General features: G+C 39.6%; 1 protein-coding gene across 1 annotated transcript; it reads left to right on the forward strand.

The window, feature by feature from the left end:
* Nucleotides 1–641: 641 nt before the first annotated feature.
* dusp7 (dual specificity phosphatase 7) lies at nucleotides 642–9,420 on the forward strand. The gene is made up of 3 exons (XM_055183580.2): nucleotides 642–1,383; nucleotides 2,424–2,852; nucleotides 6,798–9,420. The coding sequence occupies exons 1-3, from the start codon at nucleotides 993–995 to the stop codon at nucleotides 7,103–7,105; spliced, it is 1,128 nt and encodes a 375-aa protein (XP_055039555.1). The 5' UTR covers nucleotides 642–992; the 3' UTR covers nucleotides 7,106–9,420.
* The last annotated feature ends 4,148 nt before the right edge of the window (nucleotides 9,421–13,568 follow it).

The raw sequence follows: 13,568 nt of genomic DNA on the forward strand, positions 1-13,568 counted from the left end.
GCTTGGCTTTGTTTATATATGTTATCATTTTAAATAATTATAAAACATTTCAACAAGTAAATACATTTTTTTATATATAAAAAATAAAACGTAAAACAAAGTTTTGAGTAGACTATATCAAAAAAGTAACCTTCCAGATTGTTTTATTCATTGTGGTACCCCTTGCTCACAAAAAGGTTGAAGAACCCTGTTGTACGATATTATTTATGCGTTTAAGTGCAATCTGCTTTAGGGTTTAGGGTGGGTTTTTATATTAATTGCAGATTTTGTACTTATTTATTTTAAGTAGGTACATCATAAAATAGTTATGAATTACCGTTGAATCAGGCTGGTAGTACACAAGTATATAAATAACCTTACAACTAGTAACAGATATGGACAAAAATAAAAAACTACTATTTTTATTTATGGGTCTGTAACGTGAGGTGGTCTTTGTAGATTGCATCAAATCGTGTGGAAACTATATAAATGTGTATACTTAATATAATTTTAACTCCGTTTAGTAACAAAACTGTAATAAGCAAACAAACAGTTCTCCACAGATCATTCATTATTTTAAGAGGGAAAAATAAGAGGCACTGCGCCTTTAAATGCTACACGGCACACTCCTCCCACTCCCGTGACGTGTATCTTTTATTACAGCCTGTCAAACTGCCATCCGAAAATGACAAACAGACCCAGAATGATCATGAGCTTCACTATTCACCCGACATTCCCTGAACATTTAATTCGTTTAGCCATCCTGATTTGACGCGCCCGCACCTGTCCGCGATCTCATATGGACGCCGAGCCCGCTCTCTCCTGTTTCCGCAGACCGCAGGAGGAGACCCGCGATGTGTCGGTGAGCGCGCACGCAATCTCAGCGCCATCACACTGAAACAGGAGACCCGCGAGTGTGGATATGCCTACCGGGAAACTTTTCATCGCTTAATTTTTCGTTCCCCCTCCCCTACATTTTATCGCACACGGACGCCTCTCGCCCTATCTCCCCCATGAAAAATAATCTTTGGAGCGGCGCGATGATGTCGAGCAAAAGTGCGGAATGGCTGCAGGATGAACTGGAGGCTGGCGGCGGCGGCGCGCTGCTGCTCCTCGACTGCAGGTCGCACGAACTTTTCGAGTCCTCGCATATCGAGTCCGCCATCCACCTGGCCATCCCGGGACTTATGCTCCGGAGACTGAAGAAGGGCAACCTGCCCATCCGATCGATCTTTCCCAATAACGAGGACAAGGAAAAGTTCGTGAAGCGCTGCAAGACGGACACGGTGGTGCTGTACGACGAGGCGACCGCGGACTGGCAGGAGAACGGAGCTGCAGGCTCTGTGCTGGGGCTGCTTATGCAGAAACTGCGGGATGATGGATGTAAAGCCTATTATTTGGAAGGTAAAAAGCGTGGATTTTAATATAAGAGCATTACGTGTCAGGGAAATATCGTCCAGACGTTCATCTGGAGCCAGAAGGCATTTAATCAATTTGCCATTCAAAACTTTGAACGGTCCTTGTGCGCTTTATGTGAAACGGGTTTTTATTCAAACGGATTTACGTTCGTAGCGGATTTTACTGTACTCGTGCACATCTGTCAGTATAAAATAACGTCATTTATGTTTTAAACGTACAAGTTGTCACGTTTACAGGTGCTGAGGCTAAACGTTGACTTTATTTAGTCTACGAAAGAGAAACTGTTTCTCGAATACAGTAAATCGCTCGTGCGAGTTGGAACAAACTTCAGATGTTCGACCTACATTATTTGCAGAGGTTCAATGTCACTCTTATTACGACACGTTTAGTTTCCCCCAAATCACAATTGTTTGAAACAAGATTTTATTTCTTTCTTAGCGACGTGTTTTAAAGGCAAACTTTAAAAAGAGTCTTTGGTAGGAAAGATGTTTTCAATTAATTTCCTAAAATGGCTCCGCCATGTTGTCTTTCAGAGCTCAAGTGAGCGATTCATGAATGAACTGCTAAAAGACTGAAATACGATGCAGTTTGACGCCTTTTCACACATTTATGGATTTTATTCGACGTTTAATGTAAATACGAGCATATGTGTGTCGTTTTGTCGTTTAGCTGTGATATGGTTTGTGGTTGTGTAATTCTCTGCATCGCCACCATTCACAAAATAAGGCGAGTGAGTTAAACTCACGAGCTTTCATGAACGCAGTACAGCAACAAGACGTGACCAACATTCAGCACTCAAACACTACTCGAAAAAAGACTTTGATGCTTAACATTTATTTGTACATATTCATGTTTAATGTCATTTCTTCATCTAGTTGAATCCACAGTAACCAGTGGTCTATATGAACTATGTAATACATTAAAATGTTTTACTGTCATTAATAAATTAAGATTAGTGTCTAAATATTTTACTTACTAGTACTACTACTACTACTAATAATAATGTGCTTTCTGGCTTGTTCTAGGAGGATTTAACAAGTTTCAAACCGAATACCCAGAGCACTGCGAGACTAACTTGGACAGCTCGTGTCCGAGCAGCTCTCCACCCGCATCCGTCTTGGGCCTCGGAGGTTTACGGATCAGTTCGGACTGTTCTGACGGCGAGTCGGACCGGGAACCAGGTAGCGCCACAGAGTCAGAGGGCAGCCCCTTACCCAGTAACCAACCAGCGTTCCCAGTCCAAATTTTACCGTACCTTTTTCTGGGCTGTGCCAAAGACTCCGCCAACTTGGACGTTTTGGGCAAGTACAACATCAAGTACATCCTGAACGTAACTCCCAACCTACCCAACATGTTTGAACACGACGGGGAATTCAAGTACAAGCAAATTCCCATCTCGGATCACTGGAGCCAAAATCTCTCTCAGTTTTTCCCAGAAGCCATTTCTTTCATAGGTAAGTAGCCGACCTCTTGTAAATGTAATTCTAATAGACTGTTTCATCAGACATTGTTGCGGTTAAGCGTCTGGACAAAACCTAACTTCCGGTTTCCGTTTGTTTAATGGTCTGGCGTCTAAAATGAACTCTTGAAAAAATACCTCGTCGAAAATAACAAAATGTTTGGCGATCATGGATCACTGCTATGTCATGGAGATTTGACAGGCGATCTGTAGTTAACATTGTATAAATTATAGTCCACAGCAATGTTAGTTCAGTGTGATACACTTTAGCTATAATTAAAACCAAGGTATTCTACTTATTATTTATTTTGCTAGTTATCAGAAATAAACGACTCTAAAATGACTCAATGTTATTGATTCTTTGTAGAAGTTTACCGGAAGTTACGTTTGTTCCATGACAGCCGTTTGTTTATGTTATTACTGCTGAACCGTCTACACCTTCGTCTATACCGTATTAGGTTTTGTGAGTTGGAAGACTCTATATAACTTTAGGTTATAAAGGAGATGATATACAGTTTGTATTGTTCTGTGTTCAACAGTCTATTTCAGTGTTTCCCAATCCTGGTCCTCGAGTACCCCCTTCCAGAAAGTTATAGATGTGTCCATATCTAACACACCTGATTTTACTCAACGGCTTGTTAGGGCGACATGTTATCCATTCTGGAAGGAGACTGATTAGTTGAATTAGGTGTTTTAAATGAGGAGACATCTAAAACTTTCTTGAAGGGGGTACTTGAGGATCGGGATTGGGAAACACTGGTCTATTTGAACTCTTTAAGCACAAAAGTCTTTGTGGTCATGATTTCTTAAAAGTTTGTACTTTTTAAAAAATGAGGCACAAGTTAACACGGGGCTGAAAAGCATTTTGTTATTCTGAGATTTAAATTAAAAAGCAATACCGTAAACTTAGTTACTGACTGACAAATGTTTATTTGTGAATATTTTTCAAAACGATATAAAGTGCATATCCAGTCAAAAGAGGTTTGCCTGAGTGATGTATAACAAGAGCACAAAATGACTAGAAAAGTAAAACAGGAAGTAGATCTAATTGATTTCGTAGGTTTAGTACAGAAGTGATCAATCTAGGTCATGGATCACAGAGCTGTATTGTTAATGGTGAACTGAACCATGTGAGTGTGAATCAATGCAGCCCACTTTTGTTCGCATATACACATGTAAACAAAACTATGAATTTCACGGTTTGTTTTGAGTTTGAAAGTAGTTTAAAAGTTCTGTTATTCACTTGTTTAATCGACTAGAATTGTTTTCTTCAAAAGAATTAGTCCGGTAATGGTTTTGCTTTCTCTTTGTATTTCTGCGTGGGTTGTGCGAGTGTATTTTCAGGTACCGCCACATTTTCTGGCTGTGCCAGACCTTGGTTGACACATTTTAAATTCATTTCCTAAAAACATCCTGTATGAGGTTATATTTGCATGATAAAGGCTTTTCACATTTTCAGTTAAGTAGATTTATTTCAGTTATGTAGATATTGTTAATGCCTGTAATCCATTTTTGGATTACAGATGTATTAAGCGCTTTAAAGTTTAGAGTTAATCTCGGGGACCATCTTTTGTTTTTTTTTATTAAGCATTTTATGGATGTCAAGCAATTTAGCAGTTAATATGACTCGACCAATCAAAATTGAGGGTTGGAGGTATCTGTTTCGTAAAGGGCGATTTAAGGATGTTTGCTGTTTTTAAACAAACAAATCTTGATATATTAAAAGACAGGCATCAGTTTGTTAAGATGACGTGGTGTTTTTGTCTTTTGAGAAAGTTCAGTCTGTTTTTCCCAGAATTCATCCGTTGAGCAGAATTATGATGTCTTAAAGGTCAGGATAGTAGATCTAGGCTTCATCCTGCTTTGGAGTTATTCACATGTGAGCTTTTGGTAATCAAAGTGAAAGGAAACGAGCTTCAAATTTACTGGCACTCTTTGAACTTTAATTTTAAAGACCATGTAGAGCTTTACAGGTATTTAAAACAGATATGGATTTCCTTTCTTGAAGTTTTTGTGTATTGCATCATGTTATCTGTGACTAGAACCTGTTGTTCTGGTTTGAGTTGTTCATTCATTCTTGGTTTTTACGAGCTTGTGGTGTGCATTTCATTCTATCATTCTGGTTCATTCATACTGTGTAGGATTATAAATATATTAAATCAAAATCTCATGAGTTCAACATGTAACTGATATTAAAGGAATAACAATGCCAAGTCATTAGTTACTCACCCTCATATCATTTCAAATGTTTTATTAACCAAACACAAAAGGTGAATTTTCATAGAATCTGCATGTAACTCTCACAACAACAGCTCATCAGGTCTGTCATGTTTAAAGAAGAGCAGAAACACAATAAAAACATCATTAAAGTAATCCATACAATTTCGTCTGAAGTCGTGTGATAGCTTTGTGTTATGCATAGAAATCCTTTATCTCTTCTTCTGCTCTCAGATCTCATTCACGCTCACATTCATCAAACAGAGATGCGTAAAGGGCCTTCAGAAATCTCCTTTTGTGATCGAGGACAAAATAACATCATAATGGCAGAGCGTTTTGTTTTTTGGATCAACTGTTCATTCATATTTTCTAATAAACTCAGGTTGTTTTAAAAGATACGTGACTTTTATACAACGGAAGGGCAAAGTGGTGAACGCCAAACTCGATCAAAACATCCTGTTATGTGGCTGGACGTCGTTCGGTCTGTGAACGGTTTCGCTTTTGCTACGTAAACATACAGAGACGTTTCATGTGACCGTTCATGCAAATCTTGCTTTTATATAAAGATCCTGGAGTGAAAGAAAAACACTTCCTGTTTAGAGTCTATTGAGGTCAGCGGCATGTCATTGCCAGTCGCCTTGTTATAAATTTTTATGGTTTTATGTAGCTTAGAAAACCAACCTTTCGCTTTGCACGCAGAAGATAAGAGGCTCACTGTTGGAGACGGTGATTCTGGGGGAAGTGACCTCATTGTTCAAGGGTTCAGCTGGGCTGAAAGTGTTGTTCATCATCCATCACAGGAGGAGAGAAGGAAACAGCCACTTTGCTTTGGCTTGCCTGGCACTAATGGCTCTGTAGTACGTCATGCACCGCAGAACCAGATGCACTTTGTCTGTAAATAATGCATGCCGCTGATCTTTCAAATTCGCGGATCAGACGAAGTAAAACCGTTTAAAACGGGGTATTTCTCACTTGTCGTAGGGTTTCATAAGAGCTGTGTAGTTATTCAGCTTAAGATCACGTTGCTTGTGGATCTGCTGAACTGTATCTTTAAACGGACTGGAGTGCTTTACTTTGAAGAGCCTTGTTTAAAGTCAATGAATAAATAGAAAGGAATGAATGCAGTTCACATAACAGGGCATTAAACATTACCGTATTGAAAAAGGCTTTAGTTCACAGCAGTAGGTCGTTTCGTAACTTTAGTGGTCGCTTTATTTTATAATTGAAGTTTTTCAGAGAACTACTTATTTTGTACTTATTTGAATCTGAAAACCTTCATCTGCATTTGTACATTGTGCAGCTAAATGCCCTTGAATTTGTCAATGAGAGTTTTAGTATGCTGACAGACAGCTGTTACTATGCGTTCACACCAGATGTGAATGAAACAAATAAATTGTGCTAGTCGCGCGTAGATGGACGCTTCAACATTTTGAATTAACTCGCAAGCAAGCAAGAGCCTTTTTATTCCTGTTTCTAAAAGTACGTGTCGTACTGCTCTGTGTCTCCACATACAGCGACACTGATTCGTATTTCTGCCTCGGCCTGCTACGTCGTAATCATGTAAAAACTAGATTGGTCACTCACACGAATCCTATTAATGGTGGTAAATGCATGTTTTTCATTGTACCAAACCATATGTCACATTGTATTCATTTCAAGTTTAAAATGTGGATGAGTTGGTGTAGCGTAATACAGTTTTTATATTTGTTCTTCTCTTCCTCAGATGAAGCGCGTTCCAAAAAGTGTGGCATCTTGGTGCACTGCCTGGCAGGAATCAGCCGCTCGGTCACCGTCACGGTGGCGTACCTGATGCAGAAGCTCAACCTGTCGCTGAACGACGCTTACGACTTTGTCAAGCGCAAGAAATCCAACATCTCGCCCAACTTCAATTTCATGGGCCAACTTTTGGACTTCGAGAGGACGCTAGGGCTCAACAGCCCCTGCGACAACCGCACGCCCAACGACCAGCTCTTCTTCACTACGCCAACCAATCACAACATGTTCCAGCTCGATACGCTGGAGTCCACATGAAGGCCAGCAGAGGAAGCCGGGTGGGAGCCACCACCCTTTGAATGTTTATCACCCATCATCTCCCAGGGGATTTTTTGACCTGGAGGAGCAGGCCAGCGGCAATGGCGAAGGGTGGGATGGAGGGTGGTTACACACGTGGTATTGCTTTTCACGAGGGTGCCACTCTTGAAGGCGAACCCTTTGAAGCCCTGCAGCTATTTTGGTGGATTTTAATGCAGCTTTTCTTGCCTTTATGGAACTGACTGTTCTATTTTTGTCTTGGTTTGATGAAAGACGAATCGAGAGACTTTTGCACAGCGCTTGATACAAAGAGAGGGAAGCAGAACTGCTGTGTTGCGGCAATGATGCCCTCAACCTCCTGTCTTGAAGGGTGCCAATAACGTACCGACTGGGATTTTTGTTTTTGAAATCGGAGAAAATCTTGGATTTTTTTATTTTCTGAAAGTAGAGACAAAACACCATTGAAAAGGTGCACAATACATTCTCAATACATACAGTCTTTCTGTTTCTATATATTTGTTTATTTTCTCACAAAGTTGGCAAACACGTATGTGTGCCGAACGTTCTCCAAAGTTGTGCCTTTGGAGTTGTGCGGTGTTGGCGACGGAGCTGAATTCTAGGTCGTAGCCAACAAAAACAAACATTGTGACCCCTCCCCTCTCCATAGGAACCTCTGTTTTTTTCCTACATTTGCAATGACCTAATGCGTTTTGCACAGTGGTGAAGCCTTTCACTTCTTGGCACTTAAAACCGGTACTCCAGCACACATAAAGAGACATTCAGAGATCCCGCGGAGCTGCCAGTTCTAGGCTGCGACGAGGCCGTGCAGCTGCGTGGTGGCGAGGAACACAACGCACTTACTCAAAGCTCATTGTTCCTTAACTGTAAACGACAGATTCAGTCCTAGCTTGGAGTCCCGACTTCCTCGTTTAAAAGTGTTCGTTCACCTTCTGGCCTTGATGTTTCCCGTTACAGTATGAATATATATTGTATTAATTTCAAAATAAGAGTATATCTAGTCACTATACGTATTTGGGCATGTGTTCCTCCGTGAGCATCGAATGTTGAGAACAGTTTTTTTAACTACTATCGCCGCTTACGTGCGCGCCGTTTGGTGCCGTCGGGGCGGCGAGCAGTGTGTAGCGAGGGCGTTTCCGTGGAAACGAGCGAACGGACCCGAGGGAGCGAGTGCTTGAGTTAACAGGGTTGCTTTAAGCTGGCCTTATATAACCTTTTTAATTCTTTCCTACTCTGACTGTTCAATACTGTTTGTATCTCGATTTAGAAATCATTGTATTAAACGGCATTTTGTTAATTTTTAAAGAAAACAATATGTAGTAATAATAGACGACTAACGGTCTCTAACGGGTCAGTCAAAGTTGTATTTGTTACTCTGCAATATACTCAACAACACTTTGCAGTATTTTCTAGAAGATGGCCTCGGGTTTTTGACTCCGACTTTTTCTACTAGAATTCCACAGAAATAACGCTTCGTTCGCTTTGAAACCGAAGTAGCTTTTCACCTGGGGTGTCCAAAGTACAGGGCTTGGCATCACATATTCGTTCGGTTACGATCTGTCCGGTCGCATTTCATCGGATTCGATTTAATAATGTGCTATATGCTGACTCCTGTGGCCTTTTTGTGTATCTGAATATATATTATGCACAGATATGCAACAGTCATCTCCTCAACATATCATCGTGGATGACTGTTTCTTGTGCTCGAAACGACTCGCCATACAGTCTCAAACGGGACACGCGATGTTCGACTCGTACACCCTAGGATTGAAATGTACTTCATTTCAGGGCTGCTTTTAATTTAAATGTAATTCTTGATTTCAAGCTGCTTTCGTGGAGGAATGTTTGTGTCCGTAACAATGGGAAAGAGAACACGTTTTTCTCTGTTTGTATATTCCCAGAACACAGGAACAAGGTTTTCTGTGGATATTTCTCGTAGCTACATGACGGTTAAAGGCAGTGACGTGATAATACGGAGCGAGAATGAGACATTCAGAGATGAGTGAATAAGGAAATGTATATCTTACCTCACTGAGGAATTTTTCAGGGATTTTTATTTGACAATGCGACGGCATCGTGTTACAGCTTCAAATGTCAAAGAGCTGTTTTATATGTGCTGTATACAATTTTTTTAAAAGATACAATCTATATATGTGTATAATACTGGGCTTGGTAACCGGGCAGTTAAATTTTCTGGTTTATGAAGGATATAAAATTGTCCCTTATGTATTGTATAGTATATGAAAACCAATACAAGACTTTGTACTGCAAATAAATATTGAATTATTTTTTGGTTATATGGTCTGCTATGGCTATTCATTACAGTTTTTTTGGTGTCCGTGTTTCACACTGTGTACATCTTCCCATAACAGCACTTGACAAAAATGATTTCAGTTCTGATCCAATGCTTGTTTTATTGCTCGTCTTGTGTGGATCTCACGGTTGTTGTATGGAAACTGTCCTTCAGGGGGTGTTTTTTGTAACATGAGGTGAGACTTCCTCCCCCACCCACCCACACTGAAGTGGTTTCCTGTTGCCTTGTGGTTAATTTCAGATACAGATGGTTTCTGAAGCATGTGATGGCACCACATCCGATTGCTTAAACTATCACTGCTCGGCTTCCTCTTTCTAACCCATGTGCTACAGTATGTTTCTATTTGAGAATGAGTAAAGTTTTTACTCGTATTTCGAGATCACAGACCCCTTTGATCTTCAGGTCTTCAAATAAAGTCATACAAGTCATACAGTAAATGTAGATGGAAAATATTTTAATCCTGTTTTTAGGTTGGAGGAAAAAGTCATGTGTTTTAATTTATTTCTTTATATTATAGGTATATGGATAATAGTCGTTTGGATTTTGTAATAATTACTTTTGAAAATGACATTTCTAAACATTTTTGTTTATATCTAGGAGCACTATAAATCCTAGCTATTTGACTTTCTTTAAAATCATTGCATCAGTCTATATTCAGTCTCCATTGTATGTTCAACTATTAACACATTATACAGGATTTGTTAATGCATTATATCTGATGAGATATGACCCCAGACGAGGATGTGCTGACACAGGAGAGGCGAGGTAAAAGATTAGAGAAGATCTCTTGAAATTAAAGAGAGGTAGATGTTTAGTGAAGAACGAGTGTTTGGACTTTCAAACAGACTTCATCTAAGATTTATAAAAGGATGGATGTAATGTCATAATGAAAAGAAACGAGTGAGTTAAACACTGAAGAGATGATGGAGGAGCATGACAGGCTGGAAAGAACCTGAGAGACAACTACTAGAACTAATGCTAATAGTTTTGGTTTGTATGTCCTGTAGGGTGTTAGATGACTACAATCTGACTGAAATGTTTTATTCTGATAGTGGTGAGTGATAATGTACAGGCAGAAGACGGAGCTGCGTTCTCTTCAGGGGGTTTCAGTGAGAAATTTCAGTCAGAACTTAAAAAGGAAGGGATCATTTTTTTTAGGCTGATATAAAGTCTGCGTTCTTAACCACACAGTTGCAAAATCTAAAAGTCTATAGTGGTTGGAGACAGATAGTTATGGATGTACAGATTATCATGGATGCGTTTGAAAACTAAGGCAGCTGACTTATTGCCTAGCTGCCGCATGAGGCGACGACTTTTGCATGAAGGCAGCTACAAAAAAACACATTCGGACAGCCTTTATAGGCAGCATGACAAAATTCGGTTTATAAAACGGTTAGTTCCAATCCTTGATTCTGATTGGTCAATAGGTGTGCTTTATTCATGATAAAACACTGCCATGACCGCTTCACCCAACGGTTCTATTTAATATCACTGCGCCCTTAGCAACACCCTTAGCAACACATAAACATATAATGAGACAGAGTCTGAGAACAGTTTGTTGTTTTTATTTGAGCTTTCATGTTGTTGTTCGCAGTCAGGGACTATTTTTTCTAGCGGACGGAATGCTTTTATTGATTTAACTTCATGAAAGTTGCACTAATATTTTTTTTACTTTAATATTGTGTGGTAACCGTTTTATAAAAGCAATAAGGTACTCGAGGCAAGTGCTGTATCGTGAATAAGTAACGGCTGAAGGGGTTGCTTCGCGTCGTGCCTAACAACGCCCTTCAGCCGTTACTTATTCACGATACAGCACAGCCTCTCGTACCTTATTGCTTACTTACAATATAAACACAGAAAAATTACCGAGCCCCTAAGGTGACATTTCCAAAGTTTCACGTGAGCACGCGATAGTTTCACGTGCGCATGCAAAACTAAACTTAATTTATTTTCGATCCATGTCCCCTTAGGGACTCCATAAAAAATGCCACCAAAGGGTGTATTTACGATTAATTTGTAATCCAGACGCTTTCTAGACCATCTTTTTTTTTATTTTCGAACTAGACCAGGCTTGACCAATCACATTCCCCACGCACTGACAAACGCATAGCATTGTGGGACAAGACATGAAGGTATTGCAGGAGACAGGAAGTAAACCAAACATTGGATTTGAATGTGCCTTCGAATGCAGCCTCCGAAGGCAACATTTTTGAAGTAGCCCATGTTTGGTTCTCAGTATTATCAATATAATATATTCTACTCATGGGGCCGTTTAGGGCTTACAGGAGAACACCACTGTTTTTTTTATATTTTACTGTGTTCTAACCTCAACTTATTCATGAATTAGTACATACCTCTTTTTCTCAATGCATGAACTTAAAGGAATAGTCTACTCATTTTCAATATTAAAATATGTTATTACCTTAACTAAGAATTGTTGATACATCCCTCTATCATCTGTGTGCATGCACGTAAGCGCTGGAGCGCGCTGCGACGCTTCGATAGCATTTAGCTTAGCCCCATTCATTCAATGGTATCAAACGGAGATAAAGTTAGAAGTGACCAAACACATCAACGTTTTTCCTATTTAAGACGAGTAGTTATACGAGCAAGTTTGGTGGTACAAAATAAAACGTAGCGCTTTTCTAAGCGGATTTAAAAGAGGAACTACATTTTATGGCGTAATAGCACTTTTGGGAGTACTTCGACTGGGCGCAGTAACACCCTCCCTCTCCCATTATGAGAGGGAGAAGGGGAGCGGACTTTTCAGGCGAGTCGAAGTACTCCCAAAAGTGCTATTACGCCATAAAATATAGTTCCTCTTTTAAATCCGCTTAGAAAATCGCTACGTTTTATTTTGTACCACCAAACTTGCTCGTATAACTACTTGTCTTAAATAGGAAAAACGTTGATGTGTTTGGTCACTTCTAACTTTATCTCTAAATGGTACCATTGAATGAATGGGGCTAAGCTAAATGCTATCGAAGCGTCGCGGCGCGCTCCGGCGCTTGCGTGCGCGCGCACAGGTGATGGAGGGATGTATCAACAATTCTTAGTTAAGGTAATAACATATTTTAATATTGAAAATGAGTAGACTATTCCTTTAATCGTTGTACGGCGCGTCCATTTAGCCTAGCTCCATTCATTCCTTGGGATCCAAACAGGGATGAATTTAGAAGCCACCAAACACTTCAATGTTTTCCCTATTTAAAGACTGTTACACGAGTAAGTATGGTGGCACAAAATAAAATGTATGGTATATTGTATGGCAGAAGAGCACTTAGTTTGCAGCACTTGGACCTCAGGCGCCTGAGTTTGCACTTCCATATCTTAAAATACAGTATATCAGTGCTATTGATTTGTCTCAATATGCAGACCAGTAATGGGTATGTTTTTAAAATGTCCTAATATAACTAAGGCCTAGTCCTGACTTAATTTAACCCTGTCTGGGAAAGTTCTCACTATATGTATGTTATAAACCCCCCCAATGCTTAGACCAAATCTACACCTATTCCTCTGCACTGCAGTCTGTCTACTATCAGTAAACTCACTTCCAGCATTAAGACAGAACCTGCGTTACTTTTTTGCACTTTCTGGGCTGATTTTAGAAGAAAGTCTGTAAGGATTCTGTGAAATAGATTTAGTAGACTCTTTATGGTGGATGAAATCCTAATCAAATTTGATACGCTGTTGAATGACCAGACACACAAAGAGACTAGAGACTGGAATGCAGTGAAATTGAGAAGTTCAGCACACTGCTGCTGTGTCCTCAATACTGAAGAATCCTTGTGTCGATTCAACTGTGATCGTACATCTCACTGTTGCCTTTTTGGGCTAAATTCTTGAGCGGGATTGGTTGCCTTCATGCTACAGTACAGTCTTGTAGTAATCTCTATAAATTGTTTCAGTTGAGCTTTCCTTTTACTTGTACATTTACTGCTGATAGAATAAGTGTTGAACATGTCACCATTTTTCTCAGTTAACATAAATTGACTTGAAATTTTCACCAAATGGTAACAACCCATACAATGCAAAGAAATCAACAATAGATGTCTAAAGTAAGTTATGTGTAATAAGTAAGGAATAATTGACAACAGTTAAATAGTAGAATTGTTGAAAATAATGTAGACC

Source organism: Misgurnus anguillicaudatus, chromosome 14 (assembly GCF_027580225.2).
Source record: "Misgurnus anguillicaudatus chromosome 14, ASM2758022v2, whole genome shotgun sequence".
NCBI classification, from domain to species: Eukaryota; Metazoa; Chordata; class Actinopteri; order Cypriniformes; family Cobitidae; genus Misgurnus; species Misgurnus anguillicaudatus.

What these genes read in the sequence shown, in the direction of transcription:
- dusp7 (XM_055183580.2), top strand. Translation starts at nt 993, where the DNA reads ATGAAAAATAATCTTTGGAGCGGCGCGATGATGTCGAGCAAAAGTGCG. An exon ending in TAAAGCCTATTATTTGGAAG is followed by an intron (nt 1,384 to 2,423) that starts GTAAAAAGCGTG and finishes GGCTTGTTCTAG; the next exon opens with GAGGATTTAACAAGTTTCAA. An exon ending in AGAAGCCATTTCTTTCATAG is followed by an intron (nt 2,853 to 6,797) that starts GTAAGTAGCCGA and finishes TCTCTTCCTCAG; the next exon opens with ATGAAGCGCGTTCCAAAAAG.